The sequence below is a fragment of the Stegostoma tigrinum genome, chromosome 15 (genome assembly GCF_030684315.1).
Source record: "Stegostoma tigrinum isolate sSteTig4 chromosome 15, sSteTig4.hap1, whole genome shotgun sequence".
Lineage (NCBI taxonomy): Eukaryota > Metazoa > Chordata > Chondrichthyes > Orectolobiformes > Stegostomatidae > Stegostoma > Stegostoma tigrinum.
This window is the reverse complement of record NC_081368.1, coordinates 49935083-49949552: the sequence shown is the minus strand read 5'-3', so window position 1 is coordinate 49949552 and position 14470 is coordinate 49935083. Positions and strand designations below refer to the sequence as shown.

Below are 14470 nucleotides of genomic sequence, written 5' to 3'. Positions count from 1 at the left end.
AACAGAAATTCTAGTCAAACATTCTTGTTAACTCTCACATTACATGGCATGCTACTATGTTTACCATTTTATCTCCTTGTTTCTTTTTAAAATTCCTTTTGCCTGCAGGCTTATTTAGTAAACTTTTTTTGTTTCCATGCCTGATCTTTTCAGTCTTCGTAGATTTTGTGTGATGGTCATCATTGGAGTTTATTTTGTTTCTGTAAGTGGTGGGTTCCCTTATCACCTTTAACCTCTTTCTCACTTCCTGAGAAACCTTTACCCTGTTGCAAAGACTTCTTGTTAGAATGCTTTCTAGTATACCATCTATTTTCCTGGCACTCTACACAACATTGTCAGATATAGCTTGTACTACCATCACCAGAACCCTTCCAATGAGGTTATTCAAACGAAGAAGTATTGCATGTGCTTCTGTTACTTTTAATGCACAAACCTGAATGTTATAAAAGGACAGGTTATCCATTGCACTATTCTTTATCTCGTGTTCTCACAGGAAATATGCACTCACCTGTGGCCTCCGCAGGGACTGCACAGATCGAGAGAGGACAAGGTACTAGTTTGAATGAATGTTTAACCTCTGATTTTACAAGTAACCTGTAACAGAGAGGTATAACCCTTCATGTTTCCTGGGTTGCTTTCACTTTAAGAGATTATACTTTTGTTGAATGAGAAGTAAGGGTTAATTTTTTTAAAAATATGGAGTGTATTTCCTGTTGCAGATTAGAGGTCAGAGGTTAAATACTTGTGAAGTTTTACTGTGGTGCACCAAAATGTAGTAAATTTGTCAGAAATTTGGTTGCCATACAATTCACTGGGGAGGGGATCTAGAAGCCTTAAAGTTGAGTGATGTGACTAAAGTGCAAGGATCATAGACATTCGCAACACGGAAGGAGGCCATTCAATCCATTTTGTCTGCATCAACCAATAAAAATCTCACTACACTAATTCTGCTTTCCTTGGAGGCTATGACAATGCAAGTGAATATCTAAATAATGCTTAAGTATTACAAGTATTTTTGACTCAACTATCCTTTCAAACAGGAAGTTTGAGATTCCCACGACCCTCAGACTGCAAAGCTTATTCCTTAAGTCTCGTAGCCATCTACCTCTTGCCTTAAATATATGCTTGAACTCCAGATTCAGAGTGCATTTACATAATTTGTGTCGTAACGCAAAGCAAAATTGCTTTGCATTAATGCAATAGTTATGGGATAAGTGCATCCATCCTTTATGGTAAAGTACAACCTGGTCAACAAATAGGATATCTGATTCCTGTTATAGGATCTTTGGAAATGGTAGGATGTGTACTTTTCTGCACAACCCATTGGATTTGTTTGGATTTATTACAAATGCTAAATGTTGATTTGTTAAGATAGGATTGAGATGTCAGATGCCCTCCAGACAGCACAAAACTGGTTTAATACACAACGCCTTTCAGGCTACAAAAATGACCCAGATCATCTCGGAGATGTACTACCTCTTAAAGGTGACAAGCACTGCACTTACATTTATCCAGTGCTGGAGAAGAGTGAACGTTTAAGGTATTAAATGAGATGCCAGTCAAATTAGATGTTTTTTGCTGAATGGTATTGAGGTCTTTCAGAGTTGTTGGAAGTGGGCTAATCCAGACAAATGAAGAGAATTCCATCACACTGATGACTTCTAACTTGGATCTATTGGAAGGACTTTGCAGACTGTGGAGCTCTGGGGAGTAATGGTATAGACCAAAATCATGTAGACCATGAAACATCAACCATATTTTTAACTCCACAGATTTTGCCAGATCTCCTGAATTTCTCCAGAACTATTTCTATTTTAGCACTTAGTGGGTATTGTGGCTGAATTCCTTTTTAGAATTTCTTCAACTGTTTTATCTAAGAGAAGTGCCATACGTACTGCTTTATCAAAAGTGAGAGTCTCTGATGCTAAGGTACTTCATACGACTCTCTAATTGTTCAAGTTTCCCACACAAAAGAGCAATATCTACCTTTCCCCAAGTTTTAAACTCTCCTGCATTTGTGCACGTATCTCAGAGATTTGTATGTAAAGCAGCAGTAAAAACAATAGGTTTCATCTTCCTGGTATATCCCAATGATGGAAATTTCAAAACACGGTACTATTTTTAATTTTTTTCAACTTTTTGTACATCCGTATGATATTTTTCAGCTTGGGAATTTTCATAATAACAGTCAATCTGTTCTCTTGATTTTCAATCCAATGTACCTAAAAGCCCCAGAGACCTAATATCTAATTCTATTTTAAGCCCACTGTAACACTGTTTTCAAATTTATTTCTGCCACCCTACAAAAAATCATCTACATGGATTATAAAGATTCCTAGTGCCAGTAAAATGTGGTGGGGTTTGCTTTCAACTGGAGACAGTCTAGTTTGAATAAGATGGATCTTATCAAGAAGTGCCAAATGTCATTTAAGTCGTGTACCCATTTATTTAACTTTCAGACTGTCCCCACAGTGTTTGGAACCTCCTTTGAAGGGTGAACAAATGCTTCCCTTTGAGCTGACTTCCCTGGTGAAATGTTGCTCTAATATCAATTGATCCACTTTGCCAAGTATTGTCATTTCTATCTCCAGTTTCATTTCATTTTTCATCGATCATGATGATGTTTCACTGGCTATTAAATGATTGATTGTAGCTATTTTACAAAGAATGACCATACTTTTTAAGAATTTTTGTGTGTTATAATCCCCACATTTGAACCTGGTGAAACTCTCAAATTCCTTAATTTTGTTTCAATCCTTATTACTAAGAGACTACCTAGTCTCTTGAAAGATTCTGCCACCAACACATTCGTTGCTTGGCTACAAAACATCTTGTGATCAGTACAGTGTCCTCTTTTTGATCTGTACATCCATCTTCTTCCTCAATGTTCCATTCATATTTAGTCTCTTATACCGCTTGGCATTATTTTAGTTGATACCACACCTGAAAGATTGATTCACTGCACCATGGCATTTCTAGGGTTATCAAAAGCCACAAATTCTCTTTGCCTTTAAAAATTGTTAAGAAAAACATTTCTGTCCTCATTTTTGTCACCAGCAGCCTACATCTAGACCCTTTTGCCAACTTGTTAACATTGTGTCCTCCAGTTTTCCGATGCCTGCCTAATTGTTCCACTGTCATAAAGATTGCCTGCGTGGTGCTTCTAAAATTTATTCTAGCGGTGTGTATCTGAATTACTCTTTTGGTTAGTACAGTACTTGGCTTTCAATCTTTGACTTTCAAATAGCTACCATCCATTGCTTAACACCATTAAAGAACAGAGGTTAAATGCTAGTTAGACTCAAGGCATATCTTTTTCTGATTAAAGTTTTATTCCAACTCTCTTGCAGTAGACCTCACTAATATATACCCAGTCAAGTACTCAATCATTTACTTTAGTTAACATAACCAGCATCTCTTCCATACTTCCGTTGATCTCAAGCGTACACACCAGATGCAACATACTGTCAGAAGTGGGGATATATTCACTAATGATTGCAAAATAAATTGGTATCACTCAGCGCTCCTAAGATACTGAAGCCGTCTGTGGCCATGTGCAGCACGACTTCGACAATGTACAGCATTGTGCTGAAAAGTCAGAAGAAACATTTGCACCACACAAGTGCCAGGCAATCCAACAATAGAAAAAGCTAACAGCTGCCATTTGGCATTCAGTGGAATTGTCACCCACTGTCAGTATCCTGATTGTTAGCATTGGTCGTAAACTGAACTGAACCAGCCATATAGGTACTGTGGCTACATGAGCAAGTCAGGGACTGGGAATTCCATGTCATGTAACACCCCTCCTGGCTTGTGAATGCTTGTCCACTATCAGAATTGAGGGTCTCAAGACACACCGTGTACTTGCCCAGAGGAATGTAACTTCAGCAAAACTCAAGAAGCTCAACACTATCCAGGATGAATTGTCTTTGGAACTATTCTCTCTCCAGATGCAGCCAGGCTTGCCACATTTCTCCAAAACTTTTTGTTTTTGGTTTAGATCTCTAGCATCTGCAGTACTTGCCTTTATTTTCCTGTTATGGATGATAGTATGATAGGGCAGTGATCCTCTTTATTGGGAAGCAGACTGTAATACATTGTGCATCTGCCAACTTGTGGGTACTGAACATGCATGTATGTAATCATCAATCACCCATTATTTGAACTTAATAGGTTTTGATGGATTTTCAAATGTAATTGGAAACTTGCTAAAGACAGTGAACCCTTCAATTGTTGCTTTTGCCCCAGTACAAATTTCCAAGGTTTCCTATGCCCTCAGTTACTGCTCAGAAATCAATATTAAAACTTCTACGACTTCTGATAGACAATAAATAGTCAACATTTGGATCCTTGTCAGTCAGGTAAGGATTAGAATGTCAGAACTGTGGCCTATTTGTAACAAAGTCATGTTATGTCTAATTGAGTAGAAAAAAGGTAGTTTGAGAAATTATAAATGTTTAGAGTCATTTATGCTTTTGGCAATCATGATAGGATGATTTCAGTGAATAAAAACAACTTCAAATCTATTCTAGTGAGACAGGAGTGAGAAGCATGTAGTAAAATTTTAAAATGTCTTCATATGAAATCAAAGAACTGATTGTGACTTCCTGAATTTTGGCAGGTACAATTCTACCTCTAGATGATTTGACTGTATGTGCGCAGTATAAAATTTAAGTGTAGCGTAAACATAAGTATTTTGAAGCCCATACTGGCCTGTTTTACTTTTTTAATTAATTTAATTCCCACATGTCGTCTAAACATAATTTGTGTTGTAATATAATGTAACACCAAATAACCTTCTGTTTCTATAAAAATCAACCCATGACATAACATGTTGAAGTCATTACTATGACCCTATGTAACACTAAATTACTTTCTAACTTTCTAACGCCTTTCTGCGTCATTTTGTTTTGGAGTTAGAAATAAATCTAACTTGCATGCCAAGCTGAACCTCAAATTATTCTGTATAAAATGTTTAAAATCAAGTGGGTGCAGAAGTTGATATTTGATGTATGCAATACAAGGTTACCGATAAGTAATGTTCTTGTGTGATTGTGAGGGAAAGTTATGAAATGCCTTGTATCTATAACCTGAAAGACCATAATATTGACAGGCAGGCTTTTGCAATATTGAACAGATGCAAATCATGCAGATGTAAAAAGTTCTTGTTTTTAATCTGGGCTGAAATTTGAATTTTAAATATATTTATTTGTTTTATTAGATTGCATAGTACGTTTATACAGCCTTACTGAGCATAAAGTATTCAAAACTTCATAAAGATATTATGGGCTAACTGTCAGTTATGTAGTTCAGCACAATGAAAGGCCGATTGTTGCAAGAGCACAGAATGGCAGAATGGATATTAGTGCCACTAGATCTTGGTCTTAGCTATGTTTCAGTGGGACACTTTTATCAAGCATCTTGTACTTCTTTGGCCAGTTGTGTTTCAATCCCAGTGTTTCAATCATGCGGATCATTTGTGAGTAGTTTTGATGTGGCTAGAATGCTTCCAAGCATTCAATGTACATACCGTGTGGGTAGTACTGAATGCAGGAATTCATTAACACTCTTAAGACTGGATACCCACTTTTGTTTAAAAGCATGATTCCGCTTTCTTTCCATTTGTCTTATTGAGATATCCAAGTTCATTCAGACTTCACACATCTTTTGACAGGGATTTCTTTTTCCTTTTCAGTCCCAATGCAGGATCCTCGAGGCAACATGCAGCGGGGTCCACCAGTAGGTGGGGCTCCAGCTCCGAGAGGTTTATTGGGAGATGCACCAAATGACCCACGTGGAGGGACTCTGCTTTCTGTCACTGGAGAGGTGGAACCAAGGTAAGTGGTTAGATGTGAAATACTTATCTCTATTTCATGACTAAATGTTGCCTGACAGTCATTCCTTTCTCAGCTTTACCTATGTATGTGTTAATGTCAGAGTCAGTATAGTGATTAAAGGAAGAATAAAATTACAAATCTTGGAAAGTATGTAGCTATTACTGCTCTGTGCCTTCAGCAAACCCATGCAGATTAATTTACAGAAAAACAAGAGAAAGGCGAAACTGAAGTGCATGGTTTTTTAATCTTTTAGTTGTTCAGCATTTGGACTCATGACAGCAGCATTGTAAATCTAGAGCCACCTTCTAAATCGCAGTATTGTCACTAGCGTTTCAGTAGAATAATGATAGAGGTACAAAGTTTTCAAGCCATACTCAATTAAACTTTGAAAGTCATGCATCATGTAGAGTTCTTATGCAAATTTGGGTTAAAATGCACTTATCTATTGGCAGCATTGCAATGGATACCTCTCACAGTGAAGAGTGCCAGCCCTTTAAGAGATACTTTTTGGCTGATATTAAATATTAGTTAGTGATTATACTTGGCTGATATATATTGATTCTTGTATTGATTTTTTTGAGAGTTGTGGTAAATCTCTCATATGGTTATATTCTTTGGCTCAGGTTCTTAGCAGTGTTTGAAATTGCCTTTGTGTTTTACAGGCTACTATTTTCAACAGTGCTGAGGCCAGATTTTGTTCACAGACCACAGTCTGTGAGGAAAATTCTGTTTACTAACGTCAATCATTGTTAGTTTGGCATTGACCCGCTCTTGATTATTTACCTGCAGAGGGGTAGAGGTACAATTTAGCTATTGTTTTTTCCTAGCTCCTTTCTCCTCTGAATCCCAGATTTTCTCTCTCCTTAAGGACAGGACTCATTAGTACTGCATTAACACACTGATAGCTCTATAGACTCACAAATGTTGCCACTTTGAGAACTTGGCAACGAACCTTGGCACCTACTGAAATTCATGTCAGCTTATTTTCAAGCAAAGGCTGATTTCTGTTTTTATTTTACATTGAAACAAATTAAGTTCCAATGTCAAATTGAACGTGCTGCAGTTTGTGGTATTTGTTTTACTGACTTGCATAGAATCTCTGCAATGTGGAAACAGGCCCTTTAGCCCAACAAGTCCACGCCAACCCTCAGAGCATCCCACCCAGACCCATCCCCCTAATCTGCACATCCCTGAACACTACGGGCAATTTAGCATGACCAGTCCACCTAGCTTGCACATCTCTGGACCATGGGAGGAAACTGGAGCACCCAGAGGAAACCCATGCAGACATGGGGAGAATGTGCAAACTCCACACTGATAGTCACTGAGGGTGGAATTGAACCCGGGTCCCTTGCACTGAGGCAGCAATCCTAACCACTGAGCCACCGTGCTACTCTCAGATTGGCCTTGCAATGTATTAGGAGATTCCTATTTGAAATTGATGTAATACAAAGTTAAGATTAACTTTGTTACTATTCATTGCATACTTCAACATTAGCTACCACTTACCTGTGTTCAAAAATGCACTGGAAGGTGATTCAGTCATGAGTTCAGTATGTCCATTCTATTAGGGAAAATATCTGATCTATGAAAACAGCCCCTGGGTAGTTTCATAACCAGCTGATTGCCAGATTAGCCCATTGAGCAATTCTAAACGAGAGCAGCCTCCAACTTTAGTTACATGAAATATTTCAATGCTTTGATGCAAACCAGTTTGAGGTTTTCATAATGTTATGTTGTATAGCAAACACATTCATTCAGGTATATTTCTCATTCTTTAATCTTCCTTTTAATGGTATGTTATGTAACAATTCCCTTTAGACCTCAATGAACATATTCTGTCTGTCATCTACTGTAAATTATGAAGTGGTGTTGTCAGTTCTTCAACTCTTTTCAAAATGTTACTGTAAACCTCAATGCATTTGTTGCAAAAGCCAGTGTTGAATTTTTAGTTTTTGAGAATGGGCAATAAATGCTGGCCTTGTTTTATACACCAGTATCCATACAGTGAATTTGCCATTAAAACGCTTCCAGAAATTTTCTAAGACTTGACAGTACAAACCTGTGGTATACTACAAATGTAAATTTTCACAGTTACTTTCTGGATTCGGTGCCTGTCCAGAAACCAATCCACGATTAGGCCAGAAAACAACACTATTTTTCATTTTAGGATATTTCCAATTAACCTGTTCAGAGATGTTATTACAAATCCCTGGAACAGGTGGGACTTAAACCCAGGTGTACTGACCTAGAGGTAAGGACACTACCATTGGGCCACAGAGTCCCCTTATTTCATTTTAGATATTTTCTAATCACCTGTTCAGAGATGATGTGAGCAGGTGGGGCTTGAAACTGGACTCCTGTCTCAGAGGTAGGGAAATGACTGCTGTGCCACAAGAACCCATTTTGTTCATGACCACCTAATTACCTAATTAAGACTCTACTTAATTTTATTTTCTAGTCACTGAGTTCAGAGATGTTATTACTGAGCTCTGGAGCATGTGAGATATGAATCTGGGCTCCTCGGCCCATGGATAGGGACACTACCACTGAGCCACAAGACAGCCCAAGTCCGATCAACTTGTTCAGGAATGTAATTACACGTTTCCAGAAGAGTTGAGACTTGAACCTGGGCTGCCTTCATAGAATCCCTACAGTGTGGAAGCAGACCATTTGGTCCATTAAGTCCATGCCAACCTTTTGAAGATCGCCCCATCCAGGCCCACCCTCTTACCCTGTCCCTGCACATCCCCTGGGCACAATGGGCAATTTAACATACCCAATGCACCAAACCTGCACATCTTTCAACTGTGGGAGGAAACCGGAGCACCCAAGAGGAAACCCATACAGACACAGTAGGAGGGGAGGATATGCAAACTGCACAGAGACTGTTGCCCATGGATTGAATCAAAACTGGATCTCTGGTGCTCTGAGGCAGTAGTGCTAACCACTCAGAAGTAGGGACATTACCACTGCACAACAAGAACTGTTTTCTTTTCAATTAACCTGTTCAGAGATGTTACTGTACACTTCTGGAGCAGGTGAGATGTGAACCTGGACTTCCTGTTCCAGTGGTACAGTCATACCACTATGCCACTAGAGGGCATTAACTCAGTATCTAATCTATTTTTCTTATCAACCTATTCAGAAATGTTTTTCCACACCGCTGGAGTAGGTGGGATGAACGTGGGCCTCCCAGTGTGGTGGTATGGAAACTGCCACCGCATTAAAACTGTGCCCTAACTCAGTACTTTTTTTTTTCTTCAACCTAATTTTCTAATCAACCTGTTCAGAAGTGTTATTGCACAACACTGGAGCAGGTGGAACTTGAAATTGGGCCTCCCAGTCCAAGGGTATCACTATGCCACAAGAGGGCTCCTAATTCAGTACTTAAATATGAAATTTGAATGAGCATCATGTGCTCTCAGTCAAGTTTGGAACTGATCTATTGATCCTTAAGGTGACCTGTGTTTCTAACTCTGATGGGCTTTGCCAGCAATACCCCCAGCCCTTGAAAAAATGATTTGTATGTCCCAGATTGTACTCCCACTGCATCACTGTTATTGGCGTACATCATTTTTATATTGCCAACCATTATTGAGCCTGCAGATAATTTTGTTCTTCTGTTTTTCAGAGGGTATATTGGTCCCCCGCATCAAGGCCCACCCATGCACCATGTGCCTAGTCATGATGGCAGAGGACCTCCTGACATGAGGAATGCCCATGAACCACGAGGAATGCAACATGACATGAGAGCAGGGCCAATGGGAGAACAGAGAGGACCCATTGGTGAACAGAGGGGCCCAATGGGTGAGCCACGTGGGCCAATGGGAGAACCAAGAGGACCAATGGGAGATCCAAGAGGGATGATGGGAGATCCAAGAGGTCCAATGATGGATCAGAGAGGACCTCCTCATGAGTCTAGAGGCAAGTTAGTGCTTAACAGAAAAATTAGGATCGTTTGGAAATAGCACTTGTGACTAAATAGAATCAGTTGAAGTTTTCCTGATTTTTTTTTAACTATTTTGAAATTGTCTACATTTGACTTTAATGCTTTGATTCCATTTGAAAAGTGCGCGCGAAAGTAATAACATATTACAGTGCACTTGATATTATAATTAAAAATGCATCACCATGTGTGTCAATAATCAGTCTGAAATGCTTCAACTACATGTGAACATCACAACTGGCAGTTGCATATGTAAATTGTGCCTGATAATTGCCGCTGACATTTCAGCATATCATGGCATTTCAAAAATACTGGCTGTTTTGAGGCCTCAAACATGTTTTTAATGTTCCTCTCCTCAATATTCAGCTGTAAGGAATACTCCTAACATCTGTGTAGCTGTGAGTTCTAGGTTTGCTGGTGCATCATCCTGACTGTTTGTTTGCTTATGAGTTGGGAATGTGATATGGATGTGGTGGCGAAGAAGGAAGGAGAAAGGCTGACTTTATCAATGTTATTCTACAACATGCCTTCAGCTTATCAATCACTCCTCAGTGAACTGGAGGCACTTGCAACGCAGAATGATAATTTACTACAAAGCAGAGTTGTTTATTTTATGGAATGAAATGTGGAGAGAGAAGAACCGTTAAGCATTTGTGGGTTGCAAAGAGTATAGTTTTAAAAGAATGCAAAATGAAAGGGTGCTTCTGCGACCAACGTTCTGTCAACAAATTACTCTGTCAGTGATAGACAATTTGAGTTCATGCCAGTGGTATCAAGCAGAAAATTATTTCTGTTTTATCAGGAGCAAACATTGTGAAAATAGTAACGCAACATGAAAGTTTACATCATTCGATGTTTTAATTATCAAATGGTGATTTAGATTGTTGATAAGTTACGCAGTCACTGAGTATGCAGTTTTTCATTTATGACTGTACATAGGAACGACACTGTGCGCTACACTTTAAGCAAGAAAATCAGCGCCAGTGAGAAATTGCAGTTATTTTTGAAATTTGTACCAGAAATTGAAGATTTTAGTTGTATGGTGAAAAACTAAGGTTGTTCTCCTTAGAATAGAAAAGAATAGTGAAGACTTGACAAATCATGGATAGTTTTAATTGTATAAGTGATGTACAGGCATAAGAGGCTGTAACAGAGGACCAAGCTTTAGTGATTGGACAAATAATCGTGAGGTGACATCTAAAACAAATGTAAGCCGTGAATTAGAATGTGCCAGCTGAAATGATTTCTGAACCAGTTTCAGTGAAACTAGTCAGAAAAGAATTGGATACACATATGAATAGGAAATAATTTTGGGAACAAACAACGGAGTGGGAATAAAGTTTCCAATAGGTATGGTTACCTCTAATATTGTATCGTGCTCTGATTCTGCAGTTTGGAGAATTCACCTCTTGTCAATCTTGAATCAGTCTTCTGGAGGCATCAACAGAGAGGTGCCAATTAAACTTCGGGTTCATTCTGAGAGAACGCAATATGGTTGGAACTGGAGTTTTTTTTTGAAGTGAGACAATTAACCGAGCCATATCTTTTCTGTTAGGTACTTTTTATAGTCATCCTCTGATATTATTTTATAGAACAGCAAGGGACTTCTCCATTGTGTTCTCAGTAGCAACACAAAACTAGTTATCTAGTCATTCTGCTCAGGTGGGATTTGGCTGTTAGGCTTCTCAAACTTCAGCATTGATTACACTTAAAATGCATTTCATTAGGTTTAAATGCTGTAGAATCATTTGAGCATGAACATTGCCAAGTAAGTGCTTGTTCTTTCTGTACATTGTAGGGTGTTTTATGGCATATATTCACATTGAATGATATTGAACAGTAATACACAAGTTGGAAGGTTGGATGAGAGAGGTCAAGGGGGAATGGGAAGAAGATGCTTTATGACTACTCGGCAATTTAATAATGTCCTTGTTTTTATGGTGGAGTTCATATTCTTTATGCTGATTTATTATGAACCTGCTCATTCAGTTATGAACTGCATTCACCGTGAATGAATTGAGAGGAATTAGTTATTTGTGTCTGAACTGACTGACGGTCTTCACCACATAGGTCAAAAAAGCACCATGATTGGAAGATACTTGTTCTGAAATTATATTTATGCATATAGATTGAGAGGCATTCAAACATAACACTTAATAAAAGCTAAAAACCAAAAGACCTGTGGATGCTGTAAATCAGGAACAAAAACAGAAGTTGCTGGAAACGCAGCAGGTCTAATGGCATCTGTGAAGAAAAAGTCAGTGTTAATGTTTCAGAGGGGTGACTGATGGTAACTGGGAAAACGTCAGTTTATATTGTAGAAAATAGGGAGGGGGATGGGCTAGGGAGTAAACAATTGGATAGAACCTGAAGAGACAGAAGAGCAGTTGGATAGACAAAGGAGTCGATAATGATCTGGCAATGACGGTGAATAGTTGTTAATAGGGACTGTTAGTGACTAACAATAGGTGCTGTGTGTGAGGTAGGGGGCTAACACAAGGGAGAGTTTAGGCCCTAAAATTATTGAACTTGATATTGAGTCCAGAGAGTTACAGTATCCCCAAGCAGAAAATGAGCCTGCGTTGAGCTTCGCAGGAATACTGCAGCAAGCCAGAATCAGAGATGTTAATCAGGGAACAGGGTGGTGTGTTAAAGTGACAGGCAACAGGTAGTTCAGGGTCTTTTTTTTGTGAGCAGAACGTGGATGTTCTGTGAAGCAGTCACCCAGTCTGTGTTTCGTTTCCACAATGTTTTCCCAGGAGACCACACTGTGACCAACAAATGCAGGAGACTAGATTGTGCGAATTGCAGGTGAACTGTTGCTTCACCTGGAAGGTATGGTTGAGTCCTTGGATACTGAAGAGGGAGGAGGTAAATGGGCAGGTGTTGCACCTTCACTGGTTGTAGGGGAAGGTGCAGTGAGGATGTGCGGAGGTTTTGGGGCTGAAGCAAGAGTGGACTAGGATGCCCCAGAGGGAATGGTCCCTGCGGAAGGCAGACAAGAGAGGGAAGGGGTGTATGTGTTGGTGGTGATGTCTCACTAGAAGTGGCGGAAGTAGTGTCTGATGACTTCTGGATGTCCATGCTGGTGGGGTGGTAGGTAAAAACATGGGTAACACTGTTGCAGTCGTGGGAGGTAAGAGGAGGGTTGAGGGCGAAAATACGGGAGATCGGTTGGAACCAGTTGAGGGGTATGTAGCTAGCGGTGCTGGGGAGTCCTCAGTTGAGGAAGAAGGTAGACATTTCAGAGGCTCCCTTGTCAAAGTTGGCCTCATCTGAACACTCTGTAGCTACCTGAACTATACGTCCTCACACACTGCTTCCTGTCAAGACTCCATCCCCCTCTCTCAGTTCCTCCGTCTCTGTCACAACAGTTGGCAGGTTCCAGCTGCTGCCTCTTTACCATAGATGTGCAATTCCTTTACACACCCATTCCTCACCAGGAGGGTCTTAGGGCTGTCTGCTTCTTCCTGGAGCAAAGACCTGAACCGCCCCCACCCACCACCATCGTCCTCACCCTCAACAACTTCTCTTTTAACTCCTCTCCGTTTTCTTCAGGTCAGAAGGGTGGCCATGGGTATCCACATAGGCCCCAGTTGTGCCTGTCTCTTTGTGGGGTTCAGGAAACATTCCTTGTTTCAGTGCTGTTGTGGCCCCCTTCCACAACTCTTTCTCTGACATATCGATGATATCATTGTTGCAGCTTCCCTCTCTCATCTGGTACTGGAAAAATTCATCAATTTCACTTCCAATTTCTACCCTGTTCTCATTTTCACCTGGTTTATCTCTTTCTTTCCTCACACACAGCACCTATTGTTAGTCACTAACAGTCCCTATTAACAACTATTCACCGTCATTGCCAGATCATTATCAACTCCTTTGTCTATCCAACTGCCCTTCTGTCTCTTCAGGTTCTATCCAATTGTTTAATCCCTACCCCATCCCCCTCCCTATTTTCTACAATATAAACTGACGTTTTCCCAGTTACAATCAGTTCTGAGGAAGGGCCACTAAACATAACACTTGCCTGAATTGAAGTCTTCATGTTTAGAATAACTCCTAAATGTCAAAGACAAGAAAGAAAGATAACCTGGGTATTTTTCTTAGGAATTATTCTTTAATGGGCTTTCTGATATCAGCAGTAATGTCTCTCAGACTAGCAAGTTTCTTAGGATTTTAGAAGCATTTTAAAAATGGCTTTCTCTCCTGCTGTAGTCACATTTTGCTAGGAAAACTTTTGTAGCATTTATTCCGTACTGAATCCACACAGCAGTTTTTCATATTGCAAGCCTTTATGCTGAGTGTCAGATAACTGCTCAGCCATAAGCCTGCATCACAAATGAACTGGACTCTGCCGATGTTTGAACTTCATATCTGTAGACTTCAGCATAAATCAGTGGATTATAGGTAGGAATGGAATGGCTGATTTCTCAGTTGGAAGGAGAGAAAAAGAACTATATAGCCAATTGTGTGGAGTTGGATGAACACAGCAGGCCAAGCAGCATCTCAGGAGCACAAAAGCTGATGTTTCGGGCCTAGACCCTTCATCGGAGAGGGGGATGGGGAGAGGGTTCTGGAATAAATAGGGAGAGAGGGGGAGGCAGACCGAAGATGGAGAGAAAAGAAGATAGGTGGAGAGGAGAGTATAGGTACTTTGTTATCTTGGATTCTCCAGCACCTGCAG

General features: G+C 39.8%; 1 protein-coding gene across 3 annotated transcripts in view; it reads left to right on the top strand.

Annotated features, from left to right (window-relative positions):
• cstf2 (cleavage stimulation factor, 3' pre-RNA, subunit 2) overlaps positions 1-14470 on the top strand; it is a 68924-nt gene that overhangs the window by 28560 nt on the left and 25894 nt on the right. For 2 of the 3 annotated variants that reach the window (XM_048544517.2, XM_048544515.2), the window contains exons 9-11: positions 494-550; positions 5696-5837; positions 9472-9764. In XM_048544517.2, coding sequence (XP_048400474.1) covers positions 494-550; positions 5696-5837; positions 9472-9764 — 492 coding nt within the window. The remainder of the gene's footprint in view (positions 1-493; positions 551-5695; positions 5838-9471; positions 9765-14470) is intronic. The other variant, XM_048544516.2, reaches the window with a different exon arrangement.